Source organism: Abramis brama (genome assembly GCF_963993115.1).
Source record: "Abramis brama genome assembly, chromosome: 7".
In the NCBI taxonomy this organism is placed as follows: domain Eukaryota; kingdom Metazoa; phylum Chordata; class Actinopteri; order Cypriniformes; family Leuciscidae; genus Abramis; species Abramis brama.
Genome location: NC_139969.1, coordinates 21,641,435 through 21,663,890, shown reverse-complemented (window position 1 = coordinate 21,663,890; position 22,456 = coordinate 21,641,435). Strand labels below are relative to the sequence as shown.

At 38.1% G+C, this 22,456-nt stretch overlaps 1 protein-coding gene across 1 annotated transcript; it reads right to left on the bottom strand.

Annotated features, from left to right (window-relative positions):
* Window positions 1-3,005: 3,005 nt before the first annotated feature.
* cldn11a (claudin 11a) lies at window positions 3,006-5,839 on the bottom strand. The gene is made up of 3 exons (XM_084118893.1): window positions 4,873-5,839; window positions 4,165-4,329; window positions 3,006-3,781 (listed from the first exon to the last, which is right to left on the bottom strand). The coding sequence occupies exons 1-3, from the start codon at window positions 5,096-5,098 to the stop codon at window positions 3,525-3,527; spliced, it is 648 nt and encodes a 215-aa protein (XP_083975019.1). The 5' UTR covers window positions 5,099-5,839; the 3' UTR covers window positions 3,006-3,524.
* Window positions 5,840-22,456: the final 16,617 nt, after the last annotated feature.

The following is a 22,456-nucleotide window of genomic DNA, read 5'->3' as shown; positions in this document are numbered from 1 at the left end:
GCGTGACTCTTGGTTTTCCTTTCGCTTTAATGCTGTCTCACACAACCCGAAATCAGAAGTAATAAAAATCCTCACATGGGTGGCTTGTGTAAGCACAGGCCCGCTCTCTTTCCTGTGGGGTGGAGCGGAGAGCCTAGAATAACAGCGATCCGAGGGTCGTACCTGAGCACAAAACAAACATGGTCATACTGGGATGGGGGCCGCTGGCTATGCAGAGGAATGAGATGAACAGATCAGGACTGTTCCATTATCATTGCTGCAATGGTGGTCGATGTGGTACAATATGGTTTGGAGATCTCAAAACATGTTGTTATGTTCAATTCATACAGTTCAGACCCTTCTGTCTGTATGGTGCAGACATCGACACAACCAGAAGCACACTCCTTTTGTGGGAGGGTCTTCATAAGTGTTATTCCTATGAGGCACTCATAGGACATCATTTGTGTCATCTCTCATCAGCCTGAATCAAATTTAAATGTGATGTCCTTATATTGTTTGTCATCATCTGTTTGGGAGGAAGCCTCCCCTTTTCCTGATGCAAAATATCTTGGTGCTAATCCTGGATGAGAGAAAGACAGTAAATATGTCATGCTGTGTGGTAAATGGTTATATTTTCCTGATATATTTAAAACACTGGATCACAAAACCAGTCATAAGTCGCACGGGTATATTTGTGGCAATAGCCAACAATACATTGTATGGGACAAAATTATCGATTTTTCTTTTATGCCAAAAATCATTAGGATATTAAGTAAAGATCATGATCCATGAAGATATTTTGTAAATTTCCTACCGTAAATATATAAAACATTTATTTTTGTGAGTGAATGCAGAACAATCGCGAACATAAATGGACAACTTAAAAAAGTGATTTTCTCAATGTTTTGATTTTTTTGCACCCTCAGATTCCAGATTTCCAAATAGTTGTATCTCAGCCAAATATTGTTATATAATAACAAGCCATACATTAATGGAAAGCTTATTTATCCTATGTATAAATCTCAATTTCAGAAAATTCACCCATGTGACTGGTTTTGTGGTCCAGGGTCACATATTTAAAAAAATATTATGCACTTTTAAGCTTATGCAATACCCAGTAGTTGCTTTAATTACTCACACTACTTGCGTTGAAGATAATCCTTATGCAAAAGGTGATATCAACTCACTGCACAAATAATCAGACATTTCCTGTAAGACGCCATTCGATGTTTTCAGAACATTCTGGAAACTGCTGATTTTTCTGGTCAGTTCAAGGTCAGTCTCATAATCAGTAACAATTTGTACTGGAGTATCAGGTAACAAATATAATTTGTCATTTTTATGCTCAGTAGTATCAGTTTTCCTAGGAAAAAACAGACAAGCAAAAACTAGTGCATCAGGGTTGCTGTATTTCCACATTAGAAAATGATTACTTTAAATAATTTTGACTAGTAAATGAAGGTGACATGTTTGTTCAAATGGAGATACTTTACTGAATTATACAAAGAACATTAAAGGGTCATGAAACGCCCCGTTTCAGTACAATCAGGTATCGTCAGTTTTAAAAAATTGCTCAAAATTGGCCATGGAAAGACACCACTGACATATATGAGCACTGTAGTTCACGAAAATGTCACATCCTGCTGATGCTGACTTCAAATTGCAAATCCGGTGTCATGAACAATCAGGTCCCCTCTCACAAATGGGTTGGCACTTTTTGTAATTGTATCTTGTATGCTATCAGTTCTCTGATTTTAGCACTACTGTAGCCTGCTGTATTGTACAGCAGTTGATTTTATTAAATATATTTTAAATTAAATATATGAAATATATAAAAAGTGTAGTTTCACATTTTATTATTTGCATGTTCTTAACAAATTATAGATTTATAAAACTAGCAGGCTAACAGGCTAGAGGTATGCTAAGCTAGAATGCTAAGCATTTAAAGAATGAGATATTTAATTTCACAATCTATAGCTTTGTGAAATCATAAGCAACATAATTTTAAAGTTAATTGCAGTCATATTCACATAGTTAAAACAACATTTCATAAGCTAAGTGTGTAGGTTTTCTAACACACTCAATGTGGCAAGCTATAAGGCCTTTCAGCCAATGGAATCATTAGGCCGACCCATTTATGCAGGGGGGACTCATTTGTTCATGACACAGGATTACTAAAATAGGCCAACAATTCCTAAATGATCTACTTTAATCTTCAAATAATTTCTATCAGCATTATTTTAATTTTAAACATTAATTACAATTTTTTGTTTCATGACCCTTTAAAAAGGAAATGCTAAACCTTTTTTTCTCCAAGTTATAAACATAGGAATGAAGGCTGGATTAACATCATGACATTTCAACTACCTGTTTCTTGCTAGTTCAGGTCAATTTCTGCTTTTTCTGTCTCTCCCTCTGCTTTTAGGTCTTCATTTGCAGCCATATTTGGAAGAGAAAAATACTGTAGAGACCAATGCAATTTTCCATTGAATTTCCTCCACCCCAAACTACCTCTTACCAAAGACTGAATGGTTAAGACCTACAAATAAGAAGCAATATTTGACATCTAAAATGCACCCTTCATAAATCATACTGTAGTGATAAAATTTGCTCAATTTGATTCAATTTTTTCACATAATGTACAAAAACATTCACATGTTGCTTGTATCCTCAGTATTCAGCCATTTTCGACTGTATGCCTACATGTGTAACAGGAAACATTCAGTTCAAGGACCCCAACCAGAAAACAAAAACGGAGACTCATCGCAACCAGAGTATAAATCTTCCTTTATGGCTGATTGCGACCATTAACCTTTAATCTGCCAGTCATGGTTGCCCATCAGTCGTAATGGAGAAAGAGAAATCGATACACGTACATGTCTTGGGCGCCTGAACTGTATGTGTGTCTCGAGTGCTTTTAGTGAGAATGAATGAGAGGTTTAAGGATGATGCACTGCACCTGCCTGGGCATCTGACAGCAGACGCCATGTGTTTGACAATATACAGTCCTGCGGAAAGCAATTCGGTTCATTTTACCAGCAGGGTTTTATTTATAGAAATGACATAACCTAAAATCAAAAAACACTTTCACAGACATTTTCACATGGAAAACATTGTTTATTACAAAAAAAAAACACATAATAAAAACTGCATACAAGTATTACAATAAATAATATTGCTAAATGGTTACTGCTTTGGTCCAATTTTGGTGCAATTTGGCTTGGCTATTCTGAAATAAATCAAAATGAAAAGATAGCTGTACAAACAGACTGAAATAAACTGAAAGATTTAGAATAAAAACAACATTGGTAATACTGTTAGTATCCCACTATAAACATAGGACTTAAAATGGCACATTGTACTGAAGACCCTTTGAACAATAAATCCTTCAGTGCAGTTACTTCTGGTCGACTAACCCTGCTGCTGAGTCAAAGGGTTAGAGTTCAGCTGTACGATAACTATCCAAAGAGTCACCACTGTAAACAGACATAGTTGAAACAAGAAACAGTGGAGAAAGGGAAGAAAGAGAGTAGGAATCCCGGAGCTCACACGTGAGCACTTTTGGCGTGGTTAGTGGAGGGGGGGCCAGGATGGGCGGGGCCCTGTTTGGAGTAGTAGAATCTGTTGTTGTCAGTGTATGTGGCAGGGGTGTCCACTGAACAGCAGGTGATCATACAGCCTCCTAGCAAACAAAGTGCAGTTCCCACCCAGCCTGAATACAGGGAGAAGCCAAAGGACATCAAACCTTTCTCGTGATGGGCCCCGATGGGAAACCACACAGTGGAGACGATGCCACAAAAAGCTGAGGAAGAAAAGACACACTGTTAGCAAAAAAATATATATTTTGCATTAAGACAATAATGGCACAGATCCGGGCCACATCTGGTACACGTGGATTCCATGCGTACCAGATGTGGGCCGGATCTGGGCGACACTATGTTGATGTCTGTGAGAGCTATAAGATACACTCAAAGGCTTAAACAACTGACTCTTACAGTTATTTAACTCATCCAATGATTAGAGTTGGTGATAAAATGGGTCCTCTGGAAGGAAGAGTGAGCAATCTATTTCTAAGTCCAATTACTAGAAATTATGCATTCTATGGGAACAGTAGGCCTATATCTGCCTGTACTTTTTTTCCAGTGTAATATGACCTTAATTTAAGAAATACAAATACAGGCTTACCAGTCAGCAGTATTAGGATTCCACCGAACACTGATCGTTTGTTCTTGGCGCTTTCTGGTTCACTTCCGAGGTTAATACAGGACATGGACATGAGCACAAGCAATACAGCAGGCAATCCGAGAATCGATGCTGTGACCATTAGCGCTCGAGACGTCTGGATGTACGCTTAAAAAAAGAACAGAATAATTAAATTCTCGAATTCATGATAATAATAAAATTCAATGAATCATATTGTAATTTAATGATTTATATTTTAAAATATATTTATAAAAAAAATAGTGGAGGAAAAAAAAGTTGTTTTGTATAGGCTATGTAAAATATTTAGCCTAAATATAATTTATAGATAGGCTAATGAAAAAATACTATAGTTTTAATAGCTACATTGGCTACTATATGAACATATAATTTTATATTTAAAAATATAATCCGATTTAAAATTCAATAGGCCTACGTACATTATAATATAACCTATTAAAATGATCAAATAGCCTATTAGCCTACATATTAATTTCATATTTGATAAGCTATATTTCATTTTATTTAATAACGTAAATAGTATGCTGCTTATGTATTAAATATTGGAAACTGAATTGTAATGGTTTTCATTGGTTTTGGTTTTCAAATGGTCTTTACTCCGACCAGAAAAAAAGAGAAAAAAAATTCTGTTGTAATTACTGTTAGGCTATTAATGAATTATTTCAGACGTACCTGGTAACTCGAGAATCTGCGTGAGTGTGATGCAGTGATACAGGGCAGTTGAGATCACACAGTCTGCCCACAAACCTTTGGCCTCCAGTTCATCCATCTTCTTACAGGTGTTCATGTTATAGTTACAAGTAACTACCCATTCGTTAGTGGCAGTGGCGATGATAAGCCCAATCCAACCAAGAAAACTCATCACAAAACCCGTGAACTGTACGCAAGTATTTGCCATAGTGTTCAGTGTGCGCAAAAATTTGTCCAACAGAAGAAAAAGTCCTCTTGAAATAGATGATAATCAGATATTCTAAAGCCAGACAGGATACTTTCTCGGAATTTATATGTGGTAAAATCCAGATTTGTTAATCCATTGCGTAAAAATCATGATGAGTTGTAGATCCCTATGGAGCTAAGTAGACTATTCCAAGCTACTACAATGAGAGTACCGTTAGCAGAGCTTTTATAGTGGAACTAAAGACACAAAAGAACTTTCAGCCAATCACATGAGACACTTCCCAAGGTTACTCCTTATCACTTGTTTTTCACTCTCCTCTTTTCTCCTTTCATGTCCATAGTCTGTAATGTTAAATAATGCTTAGGCTTATATAATGTGTAAAATTGACGAAATCACTCATAAGTTCGCCAAGTACGGTAACTACCTATCTCAGAGTAATATTTGCTCAAATGGCTTTGATAACAGTGCAGCACCTATGATTGAGTCAATCATTGCTGGATTTTTGTTATATGCTGCCCTCTGGCGGTTGAATTCTCAATTCATGTGCATCATTTAGTAATAAGAGAAACAAAATTATAATTTAGCAACCCTGTGGCTCAATAATAAAATGCAGAAATCACGTTAATTGCCAAGATACTTGAGAATACCTAACCCCATATGGCTAAACAGTTTTACATTTATTTTCAAATATACAAAAAATGTATAAAAAAAAATATATTGATAGGCCTAATAAATATATAACATGTATATTTTAAATTGTGGTATATGAATTTCATCTAAAATGCATTTACAAAACATTTTCACAAGAATAAAAAACAGATGCTTTTTCAATCCGCTGTTTTGACTTTTTCTGTGTGTCTCTAAAATATAGCTAAAGGGGGGATACACTGACATAAAAAATGTCCACACACATTTAGCCTATATGTGTATCTAACATGTAAATTGATCTATTTAAAATGTAAAAGATATATCTATTTTTATGTTAGCAACTTGAAATACTGATGTATAGCTATTGGTTAATGTAGCCATGAAATGTTTACAGTTGGCCTCATTTCCTTATATCATGGAGCATAAAGTGGTAGGACCTGGCAGCTGTTGTAATGTGGTCAATGTAGGTGAGCTTTGAAATAGCTGCATTGACTGTGTGACCTCTGACGTAAAAATAAAGGACATCCTGGCTATAAAGGAATCAGAGCTCAGTCTTGTGTAAATCATCCAGAGACTCATATATCAGAGAGGCATGCAGATATTCTGTCTGAGATTCCAGATGAAGAAACATAGATGTAGAATATATAGATATATCAGAATAATATCGGAAAGTGTTCTGTGTTCTGGTGTAGATGGTCAAAAATATGGGTCCGAATACTGAACCTTGAAGTACAGTAGTATTCCTGTGACGAAGGATGCAGTCTGTGGAGGGCGAGTTATCCAGTTGACTTGATAGGACCTGTTTTCCAGGTGGAGCACAAATCAAAGAGCTGACTCGGATATCACTGCCAGCTTGGATGTTGACAGTTGAAAGCTGCAGATAAATCCAAAAGAATGAAGTTATGATGCTATGTGTGACCTTGGTGCCTTGGTTGCTACAAAGAGAGAATATAGGTTCCCCTTTGTAGAACCACCCTAATTTAATTGGTTTTTCTGAAGCCTAAGGGCTTTTGTTAAAGAAAAGAAACATGATGCAGGTATTTGAAACGTGCCTGGTTCTTGATCTGTATTTTATAAATATAATTCCACTCCACACTAGCGCTGCTGGAACAATTCTTGAATCTTTTATGAGTGACATTTGGTGATGTGCAGTACATTCTCTTGGGGCTTCTTCTTTGTAAAGAATGTGATATGCCATGCTGATACTTAAAAAAAAGTCCACTTAACAATCATCCATCATCAAATAACGGATTATACCATGACAACAGGTATGTCTGCATAGGGTGAGAAATTAGTCTCTCACTCATCCACTAGGGGGACTTGTCTGACGTCACCTCCAGACAGTTTTTTATTAATAATAGTATTAAAAGTATATATATATATATATATATATATATATATATATATATATATATATATATATATATATATTATTTTTTTTTTTTTTTTTTTTTTCAGTAAACGCACAACTATGAAGTAGTTCCAGGTCAAATTAGTTATTAGTTATTTCAAAGTTCCAGAGCCAGCCTACAACAGCAAATTAACCAAAATCCACTGATCAAGCATACAGAAAAATAACATGATAAAATGAAAACAATTTCCTTGTATACATAAATAAAAGTGTCTTTTAAAAGTCTGATAAATGCTTAAATGACAGTCAAACCTTGACCTCTGCTTGTTTATGTTGACCTCTTCCAAATATTCTGAGCGTGTTCTAATCTAATCTTTAGTTTACACTTCATTCCTGCCGGATCAGCCTCATTGTTGTGGAGACGTTGCATAACCTGAATAACAATAGCAGTTTTACATTCATTTCAGGAGTCCTCCCACTCTTTGTCTAATCAGGAATGAATTAAGTGGATAACATCTGGTATTTCCTGCATTCATGGCTGTTCACTGAATATGTAGGACTTCTTTTGTTTACCTTATTAGACCCCTGCTTGCGGATGTAATAAACTGTCAGAAACGCTCTTGTTCCGCTATATCTGTCATTCAGTCGATCCTCGAGGGGCTGTAGGAATCACCTCACAAAGATCTCAGGCAATTCATCATTTGCTTCAGGAACATGGCAGCACTGGAATATGAAAATTAAGCTAATGAAATGGGTCCTGAGACTGGTCTGACAGTGCAAGATGATCAAAATGTATTGCATACTGTAAGTGAGTTGTGCTGTGTAAGCACTTAGGGTGACCCGGACATCTTTATATCACCTGAGGAGGAGACGTGATCAAATCATTAAGGCTTTTATCTCTATCACTGAATTACATCCCTCATATCATGCCTTCATAAGGAGAGCAGGGTTGTGAGCAGCTGAGAGACATCAACAGCTTGTGAATATTCCTCTGGCAGATATAGGGACTAGTCTTCACTTCAGTCTTGATTGATTTTAGGGGCCATCAAAACTGCTGTTATTGACTTGACAATGACATGGGTTTTTACCTCTGATGCAGTCTTTAAGTTCACCATCTTCATCAAGAGCATCTAAGTGCGCTAGAAAATGTCAACCATAAAGTGTCAATATCAAAAGCAGCATAACCAGTCACTGAGGAGATTTATTAAACAATCATCGCTCATAACGTTGATCTACTGTATGCTACTGGTAATTCATCTTATATTATGTAGTGGAACACATTAGTTTAGCCTCTATTCAAATGAAATGGCATTTAGACACTAGAAGTCCTTCTATAAATAAATGTGTAATTTCATGCTCTGCCTCTCATTATATTCAAATGTATTCTCTTTTTTGAGTGATGGTGCACTAGCATTTGCTTATTGTGTCTGACCTCTTCCCTCCTGAAGGTTATCTGAATCTTTTTTATAAATGTTATCTGACTCTTTTGGCACACACATTCCATAGGTTATAAGCAACAATGGTGGACATTAATGTGTGTGTTTGTTTATTTATTAATTAATTTGGTAACACTTTATTTTACAGTGTCCTTACACGTTACATGTAAATTATGCATAATTACATGCAGCTAACCCTAAACCAAACCCCAATCTTAACCCTAAAGTAAGTACATGTAGTTAATTATTATTACACTGTAACATGGACACCTTAAAACAAAGTGTAACCATTTTTTAATGTTACAATAGCTACAGTATTTTAATTTTTGGGAATTTAATTTAAAAACAAAATGTTTGTGTCGTTTGATTTGTGAACAATTCATTCTTAAGAACAGATTTGATCAGATCAGATTCCTGAGCAGATTTTTTTGTGTGGTGAACCTGTTAATCGGTTCACAAATACCACTGAACGATTCATTCGCGAATTGGATTAATCCAGTCGAGTCACCACCAACCCACTGATCTTTGTTTCATGAGAGTTTTCATTCGGGGGAACTTTAACTTCACTAGGCTAAACACAAGCATAATAATGTCTTTCTTCTACTCAACTACTTAAAAAACACAATCGTTCCTCATTTATTCGAACTGAAGAAATTAAGAAGAAAACTGAAGAAACACGATAGCGATGTCTGATGTCATTCTTTCAGATTTTCAGTGAACCTGTTGAATCGGTTCTCAAATCGCTCTAAATAGTGCATAAGCAAATTGGACTGATCCAATAGCCATGTCAACAACTCAACGATACATCCTTTCAGTGCGAACGTTGGTTTAACAAATTACTAAATTTGGTCAAGTCTAACTCAAAATGAGCAAAGAACCAGGAATATGGTCTTCAGAGTTTGCAGAGGATTTTACAGATGGCGTGAAAAGTAAGGTATCTACTTTACTATTGTTTACTGTAAATAAAAACAATATTACACAACTAAGTTATATATGTGAACAAAATCTGCTTGCAAAAAGGTGAACTGTTTAAGCTTAATGCATAAAAATGCACTCAATGTGTCCACGTTAGGTAAGCCGCTGAAGCTACTGTTCCTATAGTAAACTCCTTCAGCCCAGCCTGATTCTCAAGATTTCATTGGTCATCTCAATCCCAGTTCTCATTTCCTACACAATGCTACAACAAGTGCTAACCCCTAAACCTACCCTACACCATAACCTTAACCAATGAAATTGACTGCAGGGTGGGATTTGTGCGTAATAGCGTGCTAAAGAAAATGGCAGTTCAGGAGATAAGCCGTTAATAAGATCATATGGAATGAGATTGCTGAGCCGGCCCGTCTGTAACTCCCCAACCGAACCTCATCAGACAATGGGACCCTTTTAGTTGCACCCAGTGTCACTACCCTCTTATACCCTGTAAATCTCGAGCCCCGGGATGCCCCCGTCGCTTAGAACAAATCAATAAAGTACAGCTTTCCCACATGTAAAAATAACTTTTTATTTGAGATTAAACAGAAACGGTGTAAGAACCAGCCAGAACCAGTGGCACAAGTCTTTGCATGTGGATACCCCGCCCCCTTTTGGAGGTCGGTCCCACTTTTGGAGTTCACGCCCCACTTTGGACCCACTTTCTGCACCCATACCTACTTGGAGACTGAGGGTGTGATACTGTTTTCCCCTAAATCAGTTAAGCGCAAACTCCACCCCGCGGTTTCTAAAGATTTCATTGGTCATGTCAATCATTGTGATGATGCCTACAAAATGCTATACAAATACTAAACCCTAACCCTACCCACACCCTAACTCTAAATGAAACTGGCTGCAGAGCGGGATTTGCACTGAACAGGTTTGGGAAATCACTTGCTGAGGAAGTATATAGTAGGTGGTTGTAATGAAAGGGGTACAATTTGGCTGGTTAACAAGTAAGCCCCTGCTGTTAGATGTTGTAACTACACGTCTGGTTGAATCTTTCTCTATTAACAACCCTCTGCAAAGATTTCTCCTTCACTCCTGTCTGGTCTAAAACAAAATGTTTTGTTTAGATTTGACCTTTTAACAACATGTCACCTTTTTTTTTTTCCTTTACTTGGCACCCAGGATTAGTAAAGAAATAATTTGGCATTTTGATTTTCCCAGATTCACATTTACAACTCACAGTGGGCAGAGGGTAGGACTCAGTAGCTGCCAGCTCACAAACACATCATGATCGATGAACAACACTAGTGGCTCCCACCAACCCGTGAAGAGGCATCTGAGCCCTAATGAACACTAACTACGATTCATTGCTAATGGAGGGCACCGTGGGCGTTTAGAGGCAGACCCCCAGGATGCACTTTGCAGCTTCCACCGTGGAGTCTGTGAGCATTTATATGTGTGTTCATCATTCTCTCAAAGCCTCAGATTTACCGCTGTCATCCTCCACTGCATAATATGAAGCGATTTGTTTCGCTCAGCACACGAGACAACAAACCGCTGTGAATCTGCCATGGATAACTAAACAGTTATTCCAGGTCTATATCCTCTTCTGCTTAACATTCACATGTATATTATACATCTCTGCCAGCAGGGAGTGGATAAGGAAATTGTCATAATTTTTTATTTGAAGGAAAATGTTTTGTTTGCAATTCATTGTTCTCACGTCTTCTACAGAGGCATTGTAATCAGAGAAGATCCTACCAGGCTTTTACCGTGAAGGTTTGGTTTTCTGTTCACTTTGACAGGCGCAAAACAATTGCATCAGGTTCTCTGCGATAGCTCCCTAGTATCAGGTTTGTATCCGTAGTCGACAATACAGTAAGTCTGGTTGAAATATTTTACTGTCAACCACTGAGACAGTAATCCTTGCTATGGGAACTCATACGAAGCCAAAGCCTATGGCACGATATGAAAGCAAGACGTGAGTTCATTTTGTCATAGTCAAACCTAAAACCATTACCCGCTTGTCAACACTGAAGTTATTCTCGGATCAAAGAAAAAAGAAAGTTACATCTTTCCTCAAGCATATCAATACGCCTGGAAAATCTTTCATGCTGCTCTGACGTCTATGTTGCTCTTATGGAGTTCCTCTTCCTGCTTCCTGTAACCGAAGGGTTGTTAAGAGATTGTATTATTTTAAGCAATATTCTTGTTTTAATATGGTCCATCAATATTTGATAATAATAACACAAGGCTCTAAGTCATTTAGAAAAGAAAGACTTAATATCAGTAAGTCCTGAGCTTCCTGTTGAAGGCGGACGGAAACACTGAGGTAAGAATAACTTTGAATGTCATTTCCTCACATTAGAGATTAAACCCAAATTACACTGCCTGCCTCCTTCCGCTGCTGCTCTGTATTATTAATTAACTTGTCTTGCCTGAAAACGCTGCCAACATGTGTATATTTCTCTCTACTGATAACAATTGTTTAACTCGTAATGCAAGTGTATTGTTATAAGTACACAAAAGGATGTTTTTCTTCTTGAAATTAAAAACAATTCAGAACGCTCATTGTACATTCTGTCTTCTGCTGCATACATTGAGCCACGCTGCCAGAGCTGTCCATGAGAGTTCATTAAGAATGTATTGAGATAACAATACATAGTAAAAAAATAATAATAATAATACACACTTTCTGAACATATAAAATAATATTTGTTTTCTGTGACAGTTTGAGCCCATCCAAAATGCGGAACCCTATGAGTATTTAAATATATATATATATATACTGTATATATATATATATATAGACTAAAAATATTAAAAAGCACAATTTTATTCAACATTAATAATAAGAATAAATGTTTCTTGGGCAGCAAAATAATCACTTAAGACTGAAGTAATGGCTGTTGAAAATTCAGCTTTCTCATCACAGAAATACATGTTCAAATATATTAAATTATAACAGTTATTTTATATGTGCATATATATATTAGTCTTGCTAAAAATATATATATTTTTGTCTTGCTAAAAAAGTTTAATTGAATTTATCATCTGGGATCATAAAGTATTTCTATTTATCTCCTGAGATATATAAAAATATATCTATAAAAATTTATCTTTTTCGTAAAAGACATAAATGAGCCAAACCCATTAAAAAGGTTACCGAACCTTTGGATTTACATTGTAAGTTTGACATTATACCTCAACGACTTGGTATTATTATTGAGCATTTGACCGTCCTTGGCAGTGCAATCCCCTGACGCAGCACTCTGCTGAGGAATTGCTCCTCTCGATCTCTTCATCCATCCCTCACCACTGTCAGGAGCTTAAATCTACACCTCTCAGGTCTCACACAAACGCAGGAAGTCATTAAGCAGCCCTTATCAACAGCCTAATCACCAAAGGATTGGGAGACTGTGGCGTGGTGTGGGCAATGCCAAGCATAACAAACACTCTGCTGAGGTATATGCAAACAATGTTTACCCTAAAGGTGCAGTGACATCAAAGGGAACATCGAAATTTATTCATATACTTTAAGGTGCTTATTTTAGGAAGTCTGTGCATGCTTGTAACCTGCTGTGCACTTGTTTAGCAAGCATGCGTAAGGCACTTCACAAATCCTTTTCACTGAAATGTCATCCACTCTTTCTTCTTGACTTCCCTCTTTTGTCTTTCATTACAGGAGTATTTCACTTAAAACTTAACATTCTGCCATCATACCGCAAAAAGTTATATTAAATATATTTTTGTAAACAGCTTTATGAAATATATTTTCCAATTGAACTTTTAGATTTTTTTATTTCTACAAATTTACTTTTGATAAATGTGTTTTTAAAATACACTATGTGCAAAAGTTTGGGATCAGTAAGATTATTATTTTTTTAAATTAATATTTTTATTCAGCAAGGATGCATTAAATTGATCGAAAGTGTCAGTAAAGATTAATAATGCTGCAAAATAATTTTATTTCAAATAAAAGCTGTCCTTTTGAACTTTCTATTCATTAAAGAACTGTGATTTTTTTAAATCACATTTTCCACAAAAATATAAAGCAGCACAACTGTTTCAACATTGCTATTAAACATTTCTTGAGCAGCAAATGAGCATATTAGAATGATTTCTGAAGGATCATGTGACACTGAAGACTGAAAATTCCCCTTTTCCATCACATGGATGAATTATATTTAAAATTATATTAAAATATAAAACAGTTGGGTCCCACTTTATATTAGGCGTCTTTAAATACTATGTACTAACATTTAAATGAATAATTTGATATAATGCACTTATTGTGTACATACAGTACATGTTTTTACAGTGTACTTATATATTTAAAAATACCTGCATGTAATTACAGCTGTAATTAATCTCTGTAATTACATCTATAATTACTCTGTTGATCGTCCCTTTCCTCTTAACCAGCCCTTAAACCTACCCATACCACCAAACCTGTAGCTAACCTTACCTGTATTCCACCGTATTCCTTTTTATGTAGGTACATAGTAGTTAAGGACATGTAATATCAAGTGTAACCAACAGTTGTTTTAAATAATAATAATATTTCACAATATTACTGTTTTACTGTATTTTTTTCAAATAAATTCAGCCATGGTGAGCATAGTAGACTTTCAAAAACATTTAAAAAAATCTTACCAAGCTCAAACTTTTTGAACAGTAGTGTATTTTGGGCAATATAAATATACTTTCTTCAGTGTAACATAAACGTAGGCCCTATTTGGAAGAATGTCTTAGTTGCTTTTTTCATGCAATTACTGTACAATGAACGGAGTGTTTTTGCATCCTTTTTGAAGCTTAAAAGGCCCACCCATTTACTGTAATTGTTTATTCCTTAGAAATAATGTCAAGATTTGAAAGAACATGAGAAGAAAATGATTACAAAATGATTTATCTTTGAGCTTTTCCTTTAATACAAGGTGTTAAAGTAGAGTCCGTCTTTCTAAAACATTTCAGGTCTGTTGATCTTGCTTCGGGATGAAGGTCGGGGGCTCATTATGTGTCTGATTCCATGCCATCAGTTAAACTTGGCTATGATGCCAGATTTGGGTGAGGAAGTTATTCACCAGCCTGATTCAAGTCATTTAAATTTCCCTTTGAATAAGCAGTTCAGATGATTTAGTGATAGTGCAGCAGAGACTGATGATATTTAAGGATGTAATAGACAAATGGATCATCTTGGGGCAGTAAAATACACGGAAACATTTGACTCGTGAAAATTTGAAGGACTTGTTTAATGTACTACTTGAACTTGGTCTTTGGGGAGAAGAGTGGTGATAGAAAAACAGCTCAGTGCTTTCTGCAGAGTTCTTGCTCTGGTCTCAGGGCATAGAGAAAGAGAGGTGATAGGCTCTCAAGATGTTTATGTGTTTAAAAATGACTCGATGAGATCCAACAAAATCTTTATGAGCCCCACTTCCAGTCCAGTGCCATCATAAAAAGTGGATGTTGCAAAATACATGATTGATTCCTTTTTTAGAACAGAATCCATTATTGAAATTACTTTGGTAAATTGGTGAATCTGTTCATTTGTAACATTTTGGAAGGTTCAGGTTGAAATAAAGTATTCATTCATTCAATTTGGCCCTGTGACCACATTGTACTCATTTAATTCTTCAGGCTCCTGAAATACTTTACCAAAACTATTTTTATATTTTTGTACTTTCATTAATGAAGCACCATGGGTTCTTGGGACAACTCCAGATTTTACCAAGTGCATGAATTTATGAAACAGAAATAATGGGCAAGATTAATCAGGTTGTTCCTAATTTGATTTCAGAAAGCATTAGTGGGAGAAGAAAATCAAGATGGAGCAATACGGAGGCAGATATACCAGCCTTGTGATGTATCTGGCGCTTAATCATCATTAATAAGAAATGTAATCAGCTGTAGCAGTCCAACTTTATTAAATTTGCTGACCTAAAAGCATGAGATAGCATTGCTTGATTCATATTTTGTGGAGTTGTCCATTCCGTTTACATAGTAGGATAGTTTACATTCTATGGTCATGTAACAATTTGTAATCAATTTGAATATGATAAGTAATATAATTTACATGTATTATTATTGTTGTTGTTGGTATTTTAAACACATAGGTACATTTGAATACAATGCGAGCAATATAAATGATATGTAATTATAATAATAATAATAATAATCATAATAGTGAAAGTATTTGAAACACAGGCACCTAATTTCAAATGGGAGTAATAAAATGTAAATGTATTTATACATATATTGATAGAGTATTGGTAGTTATATTATGCTTTTTTTTCACAGCCTATATGTTTATGAAGCAGTCATGTATGGAAAGAAACAGTCGGCATTCTCCTCTGGGATTCAGCATGTTCTTAGAATCAGATAATGTAACATTTGAAAATATTTCCAAAAAATTTAAGCTTTCCGGTCCCACTATTATTCAAGACTGGGAGACTGATGCTTGTCATAAAATCTATAGCTCTCCGGCTATCTTTATATTGACAGCTAGACTCCAGCCTCTCTGTGAAAGCTAGATGCTGAACACACCTGAAAAGCATTAAAGCAGACAGCATCTATTATTATGTGCTCTTTTCAGTCCTCTTATACCACTCATTAGCTTCTCAGTAACATATGAAACAGGCTTACAGACTGTATGTCAAGTTCTGTCAAAGCAAATTATTGTTCTGCTTTTGGTTTATGCTTGCATAAGGCTGCATAATGTGGCACAGAGCAGATTCCTTTTTTTCTCTATGCGATTTATTAGAACGAAGCACCTCACCTCTCTGTGATCTCACAAGAACCAAGGACGTGAGAGATTGGGGTATGAAAGGTTGGGGAAACAGAGCAGCAGGCATGACTAGACCGCGTCTCTCGTCTCGTGCCAGTGTTCTGCATGAACGCTCTGGCCGTTCTCAACACCTCCAGATCTGCAAAGGTCAGTGACTGCAAATCCTCACATGAAGGAGAGGGAGTTCTTGCATGAAGATGGTTTCCAAGTAATAATACATGAACCACAAAGGGGATCAATGCATCTGCCCCTTTTAATCACTTAGGTCGGGTTAATGAAATGCTTGGCGGGCTAATCATCTCAAAAGCCACATATGCTCTGCTTCTCAATTTGATGAGATCACTGAGGAATGCCCTATTAGATGGAAAGAAGATGATACGACTGAGAATGTTCTGCAAAATTCCAAGATTCATGTGCCGCACAGCTTCTGTTTTCATGCGCACTACCACCGACCTCAATTACCTCTGAATCTAAAGGGCAGGCTCTCAGATATGCGTCAATGAAAAGCAGGATTTGAAAGGGATAGTTCGCCACAAAAATGAAAATTTTGTCATCATTTATTCACCCTCATGTAGCCCCAAAACCCATATGACTTTCCTGCTTAATGCAATATTTGATACACTTTGAATAATGTATTGGTTGTTCTTTTCCATGCAATTACAAAGAATATGCGAACGTATCATAAAACTGTAATGAAGAATGGGCAAAAGCATAATTTAGTTTATGTCAGGGGTTTTCAAATTGGGTGAAAGTGAGCCTCACCTTAGAGTAGGTAAGGACAGCCGAGCCCCCCCTTCCCCAAAATCCCGTCCGCCTGCCCTAACCCACACATGCCTCTGCAGTAAATGCCATCTTTTGTGTGTTCCAGGCAAAGATGAGTTTCAATAACAACTGATAAAATGTAAATATTTTTTAATATTGTATTTTAAGACACTGAAGACAACTTTTTTAAAAGTGCATTCATAAACGATTCTTTGCAACAGCAAATAATTTCCAACTTCATGCAGACCTAATTGAGGCTACTTTTAAAATCACTGAACATCAGTAGGCCTAACCACAAGTCAACAAAACATGCTTAACATGTGTAATCGGCGCCAAAGCTACCGCCGACGACACCCGACGGCTGAAATCGGCGCAGTGTGTCTGGGACTTAAAGGGATAGTTCACCCAAAAATGAAAATTCTGTCAGTAATTACTCACCCTCATGTTGTTCCAACCCTGTAAGGCTTTCGTTCATCTTTGGGACACAAATTAAGATATTTTTGATGAAATCTGAGAGCTGGATCACTCCTCCATAGGCTTCTAAGGGATCGAAACTTGCCGGCCCAGAAAAGTTATTAAAGACATCGTTAAAATAGTCAGAGTGACTACAGTGGCTCAACCACAAGTTTATCAAGCGAGGATAATACTTTTTGTGCGCAAAAACCAACAAAAATAACGACTTTTGAACTATTCATTTTCCTCTGTGTGGGCCTGAATGAATTCACGTAGTGTAACAGCGCAGCACGTTTACACTACGTGAATATCCTCCTCCTGCAGGCTCAATCCATCACGGGGTGTGGCGGGGAAAGAGAATTTCTCACCCACTGATTTCCCATTGTGTCCTCTCCAAAATTCTCGCAAAACTGGTCACGTAACCCATTCAAATGCGCAGTGATGACCGGTTGGACAGAGTCAGAGCCCTGTCTTCTCCGCAACATCCCCCAGGGTTGGGAACATTTCCACCGAACCTCGTTCAACACGAGCACACCACAAGTCCAGCTTTTTGCGGAACCCAGACACTTGGTCGTGTGCCGAAAAGACGTGGCACTCTTTGCCCTGGAGAGAGATGTTGAGGGAGTTGATCCTATCGAAGATGTTGGAGAGATAGGCCAACATAGCAAGTCAGTTTATATCAGCCAGATGTTTTGCCAGTGGGGAGTTAATCCCGGTGCGGAAGAGGAGGACTTCTTTGCGCAAATCGCACAGCCTGATGAGGACTTTGCCCCGAGAGAGCCACCTGACCTCGGCGTGCAGGAGCAGCTGCTGGAAGAGAGCGCCCATCTCATTGCAGAGGATTGAGAACAGACGGGCATTTAAGACACGTGATTTAATTAGGTTCATAATTTTGACAGCCTCATTAAGAATGGCACGCAATTCTTGGGGCATCCTTTTTGTTGCTAAAGCCTGGCGATGGATAGTGCAGTGCTTCCAGACAGCCGCAGGGGCAACTGCCTGCACCTGTTTTACGAGACTGCTGTGACGGCCAGTCATTGCTCTTGCCCCATCAGTGCATATCCCACAACACCGGCCCCAGTCAAGGCAATTAGCCTGGTAAAAGTTATTCAAGGCCTTGAAAAGTTTGTCAGCTGTTGTGCGGGCGGGTAGAGGAACGCAAAACAAAAAATCTTAAAAAATCTTCCTGCAAACTGAGCTCTTTGATAAACCGAATGTACACCATCAATTGAGCACAGTGTGCGACGTCAGTGGACTCATCCAGCTGAATGGCGTGAAAGGGGCTTTCACGAACACAGTCCAGGACCTGCTCTTTGACATCACAAGCCATGTCTGATATTCGTTGCTGGATGGTATTGTCAGAGATAGGGATCACGTCAAGTTTAGCAGCAGCTGCTTCTCCCAGCAACACTGAACATCTCTATCTCTAGCTGCATGGAGTAGCAATGTTTCGCTGATGTTATGGGGTTTGCCTGCCTTCGCCATATGTAGCGCGACACGATAAGATGCTTCTGTCGCCTTCATGTTAATAGTGCCAAACGACTGTATTATGCTTTTTTGTGACTGCAAATCATCACGCTTCCTCTCAAAAAACTCAACTGGCTTGTTCACTAAATTCGTGTGCTTAGTTTCAATGTGACGCCAAAGTTTGCATGGTCTCATGTTATCATTTGCTAGCACCTTCTTGCAGACCACACACTGCGGCAGAGGTGCAACCTCGGACCCCGACCTGGTGAAACCTAATTTTAAGAACTTAGGATCATATTTTTCTACGTTTTTTGCTGGGTCCTGTCTCCTCCCTTAATGCTGTTTTTTGTTGACTTGGTACAAGGAAACGATACATTTTAAAGCTAATACACACACGCACAATTACCGATATCAATAGAGCTGCATACAGAGTTATTTTTTCTTCGCGTGTCGCGCCTCCCCTGTGGCTCTTTGGCACCCCCCAGGGGAGGCGCGCCTCACCTATTGAAAACCGCTCGTCTATGTGACTCAAATGTTATACGTTAAGCTCTTCTGAAGTGATACAATAACTATATGTGCCGAACATACTGACAATTTGTATGTCTGGTGAGCTGTTAACAACTGTGACAGGATCATTGAGATCATTGAGTAAATGAGTAATTGAGTAATCAGTCTAAGTCATGGACAAATCATTCAGGGCTGCGATTCCCAAAAGCATCGTAAGCCTAAGTTGATCGTAGAACAATTGCCACCAATTTTGGGAAACGCAGCCCAGACTAGTATTAGGTATCATTAAAAAAAATATTCAACTCAAACAAATTATCCATTCAGAAATCAGACATTGCTACTTCACTCATGAAAAGTTAGTTAAAGTGAGCTAAATTAAAATTCAGTCTTTTGTTCAATATCAGCAGTGGGGACATAAAAGCCTGCAGACTATTTGCACTTAAAGTTCAGTCACTCGTTGGCATGCTGGGGCAACTCAGAAGGAAGGGCACCTTTGAATTGCAGTGTGGCTCTCATGTCTCCAGATTATTAGGAAAATTACCTCATGATCTCAGGTCAAGTTTTCACCGGTTTGCACATCCACACAGATTAGCACGCCCGGCCCTGCCCCGACAGTGGACACGCGGCTATTTTTAAGTGCCTAACCACTCGAGCAGTGTACATTGATATACTACATAACCTTGATGCTGATTCCTTCCTCATGGCCCTCAGACGCTTTACTGCCAGACGTGGAACCCCATTTGAACTCATATCAGATCAGGGCAACAATTTCAAGGGAGGAGGAAAGGAACTCAGATAAACATTTGCAGCTCTTGCCCCTGAACTTCAGGGACAGCTTGCCAGACACCAGATCGAATTCCATTTCAACTCATTTCAACTCCGAAATCGTCCTCACTTCGGAGGTTGCTGGAAACGAGAAATCCTTTCTCTCAAGCAAGCACTGACAGTCACTATTGGAGCCCAGTCAGTTACCTTTGAAGTCCTAGAAACAATGTTGGTGGAGATTGAGGGAATTCTGAACTCTAAACCATTGGGTTATACTTCCTCTGACATTGCTGATCCAGATCCCATCACTCCAAACTCTCTCTTTATGGGACGGCTGGATTCCTCCCTACCTCCAGTGGTATACCCAGAGTCAGAGCTTGTAAGCAGGTGGCGATGGCGCCACAGTCAAGTTCTTGTAGACCACTTCTGGAGACACTTTCTGAGGTTTTACCTTCCTGGCCTTCAAAGCCGTCAGAAGTGGCAAGGCATCCAACGTTCAAGTTGGCACCACAGTGATGACAGTCAACCCACAGTTGCCTCGAGCCCTTTGGCCGGTGGGACGAATGTCAGAAGTCTTCCCTGGGGCTGATGGCAAAGTGAGGACGGCTAATGTTAAGGTGGGTGCAAAGACATACACACGTCCAATAGCATGTATTATACAATTGCCTAGCATTCCTGAATAATGTAAGACTGTACACCAGGGTTTCTCAAACTCGGTCCTGGAGGGCCACTGTCCTGCCAACACATCAAACACACCTAGCTGTGAGTTTCTAGTGATCCTGAAAACATTTATTAGCTTGCTCAGGTGTGTTTGATCAGGGTTGGAGCTAAACTGTGCAGGACAGTGGCCCTCCAGAACCGAGTTTGAGAAACCCTGCTGTACACCAATCTGTTACTTAGAGGCCTTTTCATAATTGCACAGAGTCTCTCCCCAGAATCTGGGGGCGCCTGTTAAAAAGGTCATTACTTGTTATAATAATATGCCTTCTGACTTAAATCTTTTTCTTTTGCCGAGATTGATCGATACACAGCATCCAGCACAGCAGTCAATCAGTGTTCGCTGATCTACGTGCATGCGAACACCCCGCCCACAGCACTCAGTGTGAAGTTGAGAGTTGATTCTGTCTGAGCGTAGCCTAGATATCTAGACGCACCCTAGCAACAGCAAAATTGATTTTGCAGCCAGGGTAGTCTAGCAACTCTCCGTTGACTTTCAAGCTGGAAAAACCAAACTCTAGTCAGGCCAAACAAATCGTGTATAGAGTCGGTGGGCGGGCTTAACATAATGACGACAGAGTTGTGACGGTTCCCTGCTACTTGAAAACAAAGAATGGCTGCTGCTGCTGGCAAACAGCGGTCTTTCGAATCGGCTTTGGCCGCAACTCTGGAGGACTTGGAGTTAAGCTTTTCTTTGAGAAAAGGACAAAGAACAAAGAACGGCACTTAAGTCATTCTTAAAAAAGGTGTGTTCGTAGTTTTGCCGACCAGATACGCAAAAGTTTAATCTATCAACTAGCTCCGCTGGTGGAAAACGCTCTGATTGGTTGTAGCACTATCCTATTGTGTGCAGAGGGAATTTGAAAGACAACCGTTTATCCCGCCCCTCGGATTGAGCCCTGCCAATGGTGAGTTGCCAGACCTAACATCTTGATGTAGGTCTGACTTGCCAGGCTAGTCTGAGTGCTGATGCTGATGCTGAACTTTGCTGTTGTAAATAACATATAGTTTTGTTCATTTCATGGGTGTTGTGCGTCAATACATAAGTGTATTATTTGATCTTTAGCACTGCTGACAAACTATGTGACGCAGATAAAACTGTTTACAGTTTAATTTAATGTATTACATGATAGCAAGTTTGTTTTTCTTTCATTATTAATCTCATTTCTGTATTTTGTTCATATTCATCATGTATCTGTTTTAAAACACTTAATGTTATTATCATGTATGTTTATACTTGCCTACATTTTCTGTTTTTATAGAAAAACCACACCCTAATTAAGGACAACTGCTTTATTATCTAAGTTGATGTGGTGACGAATAAATGGGTTATTCCCAAATATCGGACATCTACTGACAAGTCTCTTACCAGACACCCTGTGGCGGGTTTTCAACTTAACTGGCAATTTACATAAATGTGATTGTGCTATCAACAGCCAACTCATATCTTCAAATAGAAAGTTTTTAAAGAACAACATTTATTTAAAATAGAAATCTTTTGTAACATTATAAATGTCTTTACAGTCACTTTTATCAATTGAATGCATCTT

What these genes read in the sequence shown, in the direction of transcription:
- cldn11a (XM_084118893.1), bottom strand. Translation starts at nt 5,098, where the DNA reads ATGGCAAATACTTGCGTACAGTTCACGGGTTTTGTGATGAGTTTTCTT. An exon ending in GCAGATTCTCGAGTTACCAG is followed by an intron (nt 4,330 to 4,872) that starts GTACGTCTGAAA and finishes TCTTTTTTTAAG; the next exon opens with CGTACATCCAGACGTCTCGA. An exon ending in AATCCTAATACTGCTGACTG is followed by an intron (nt 3,782 to 4,164) that starts GTAAGCCTGTAT and finishes TTTCTTCCTCAG; the next exon opens with CTTTTTGTGGCATCGTCTCC.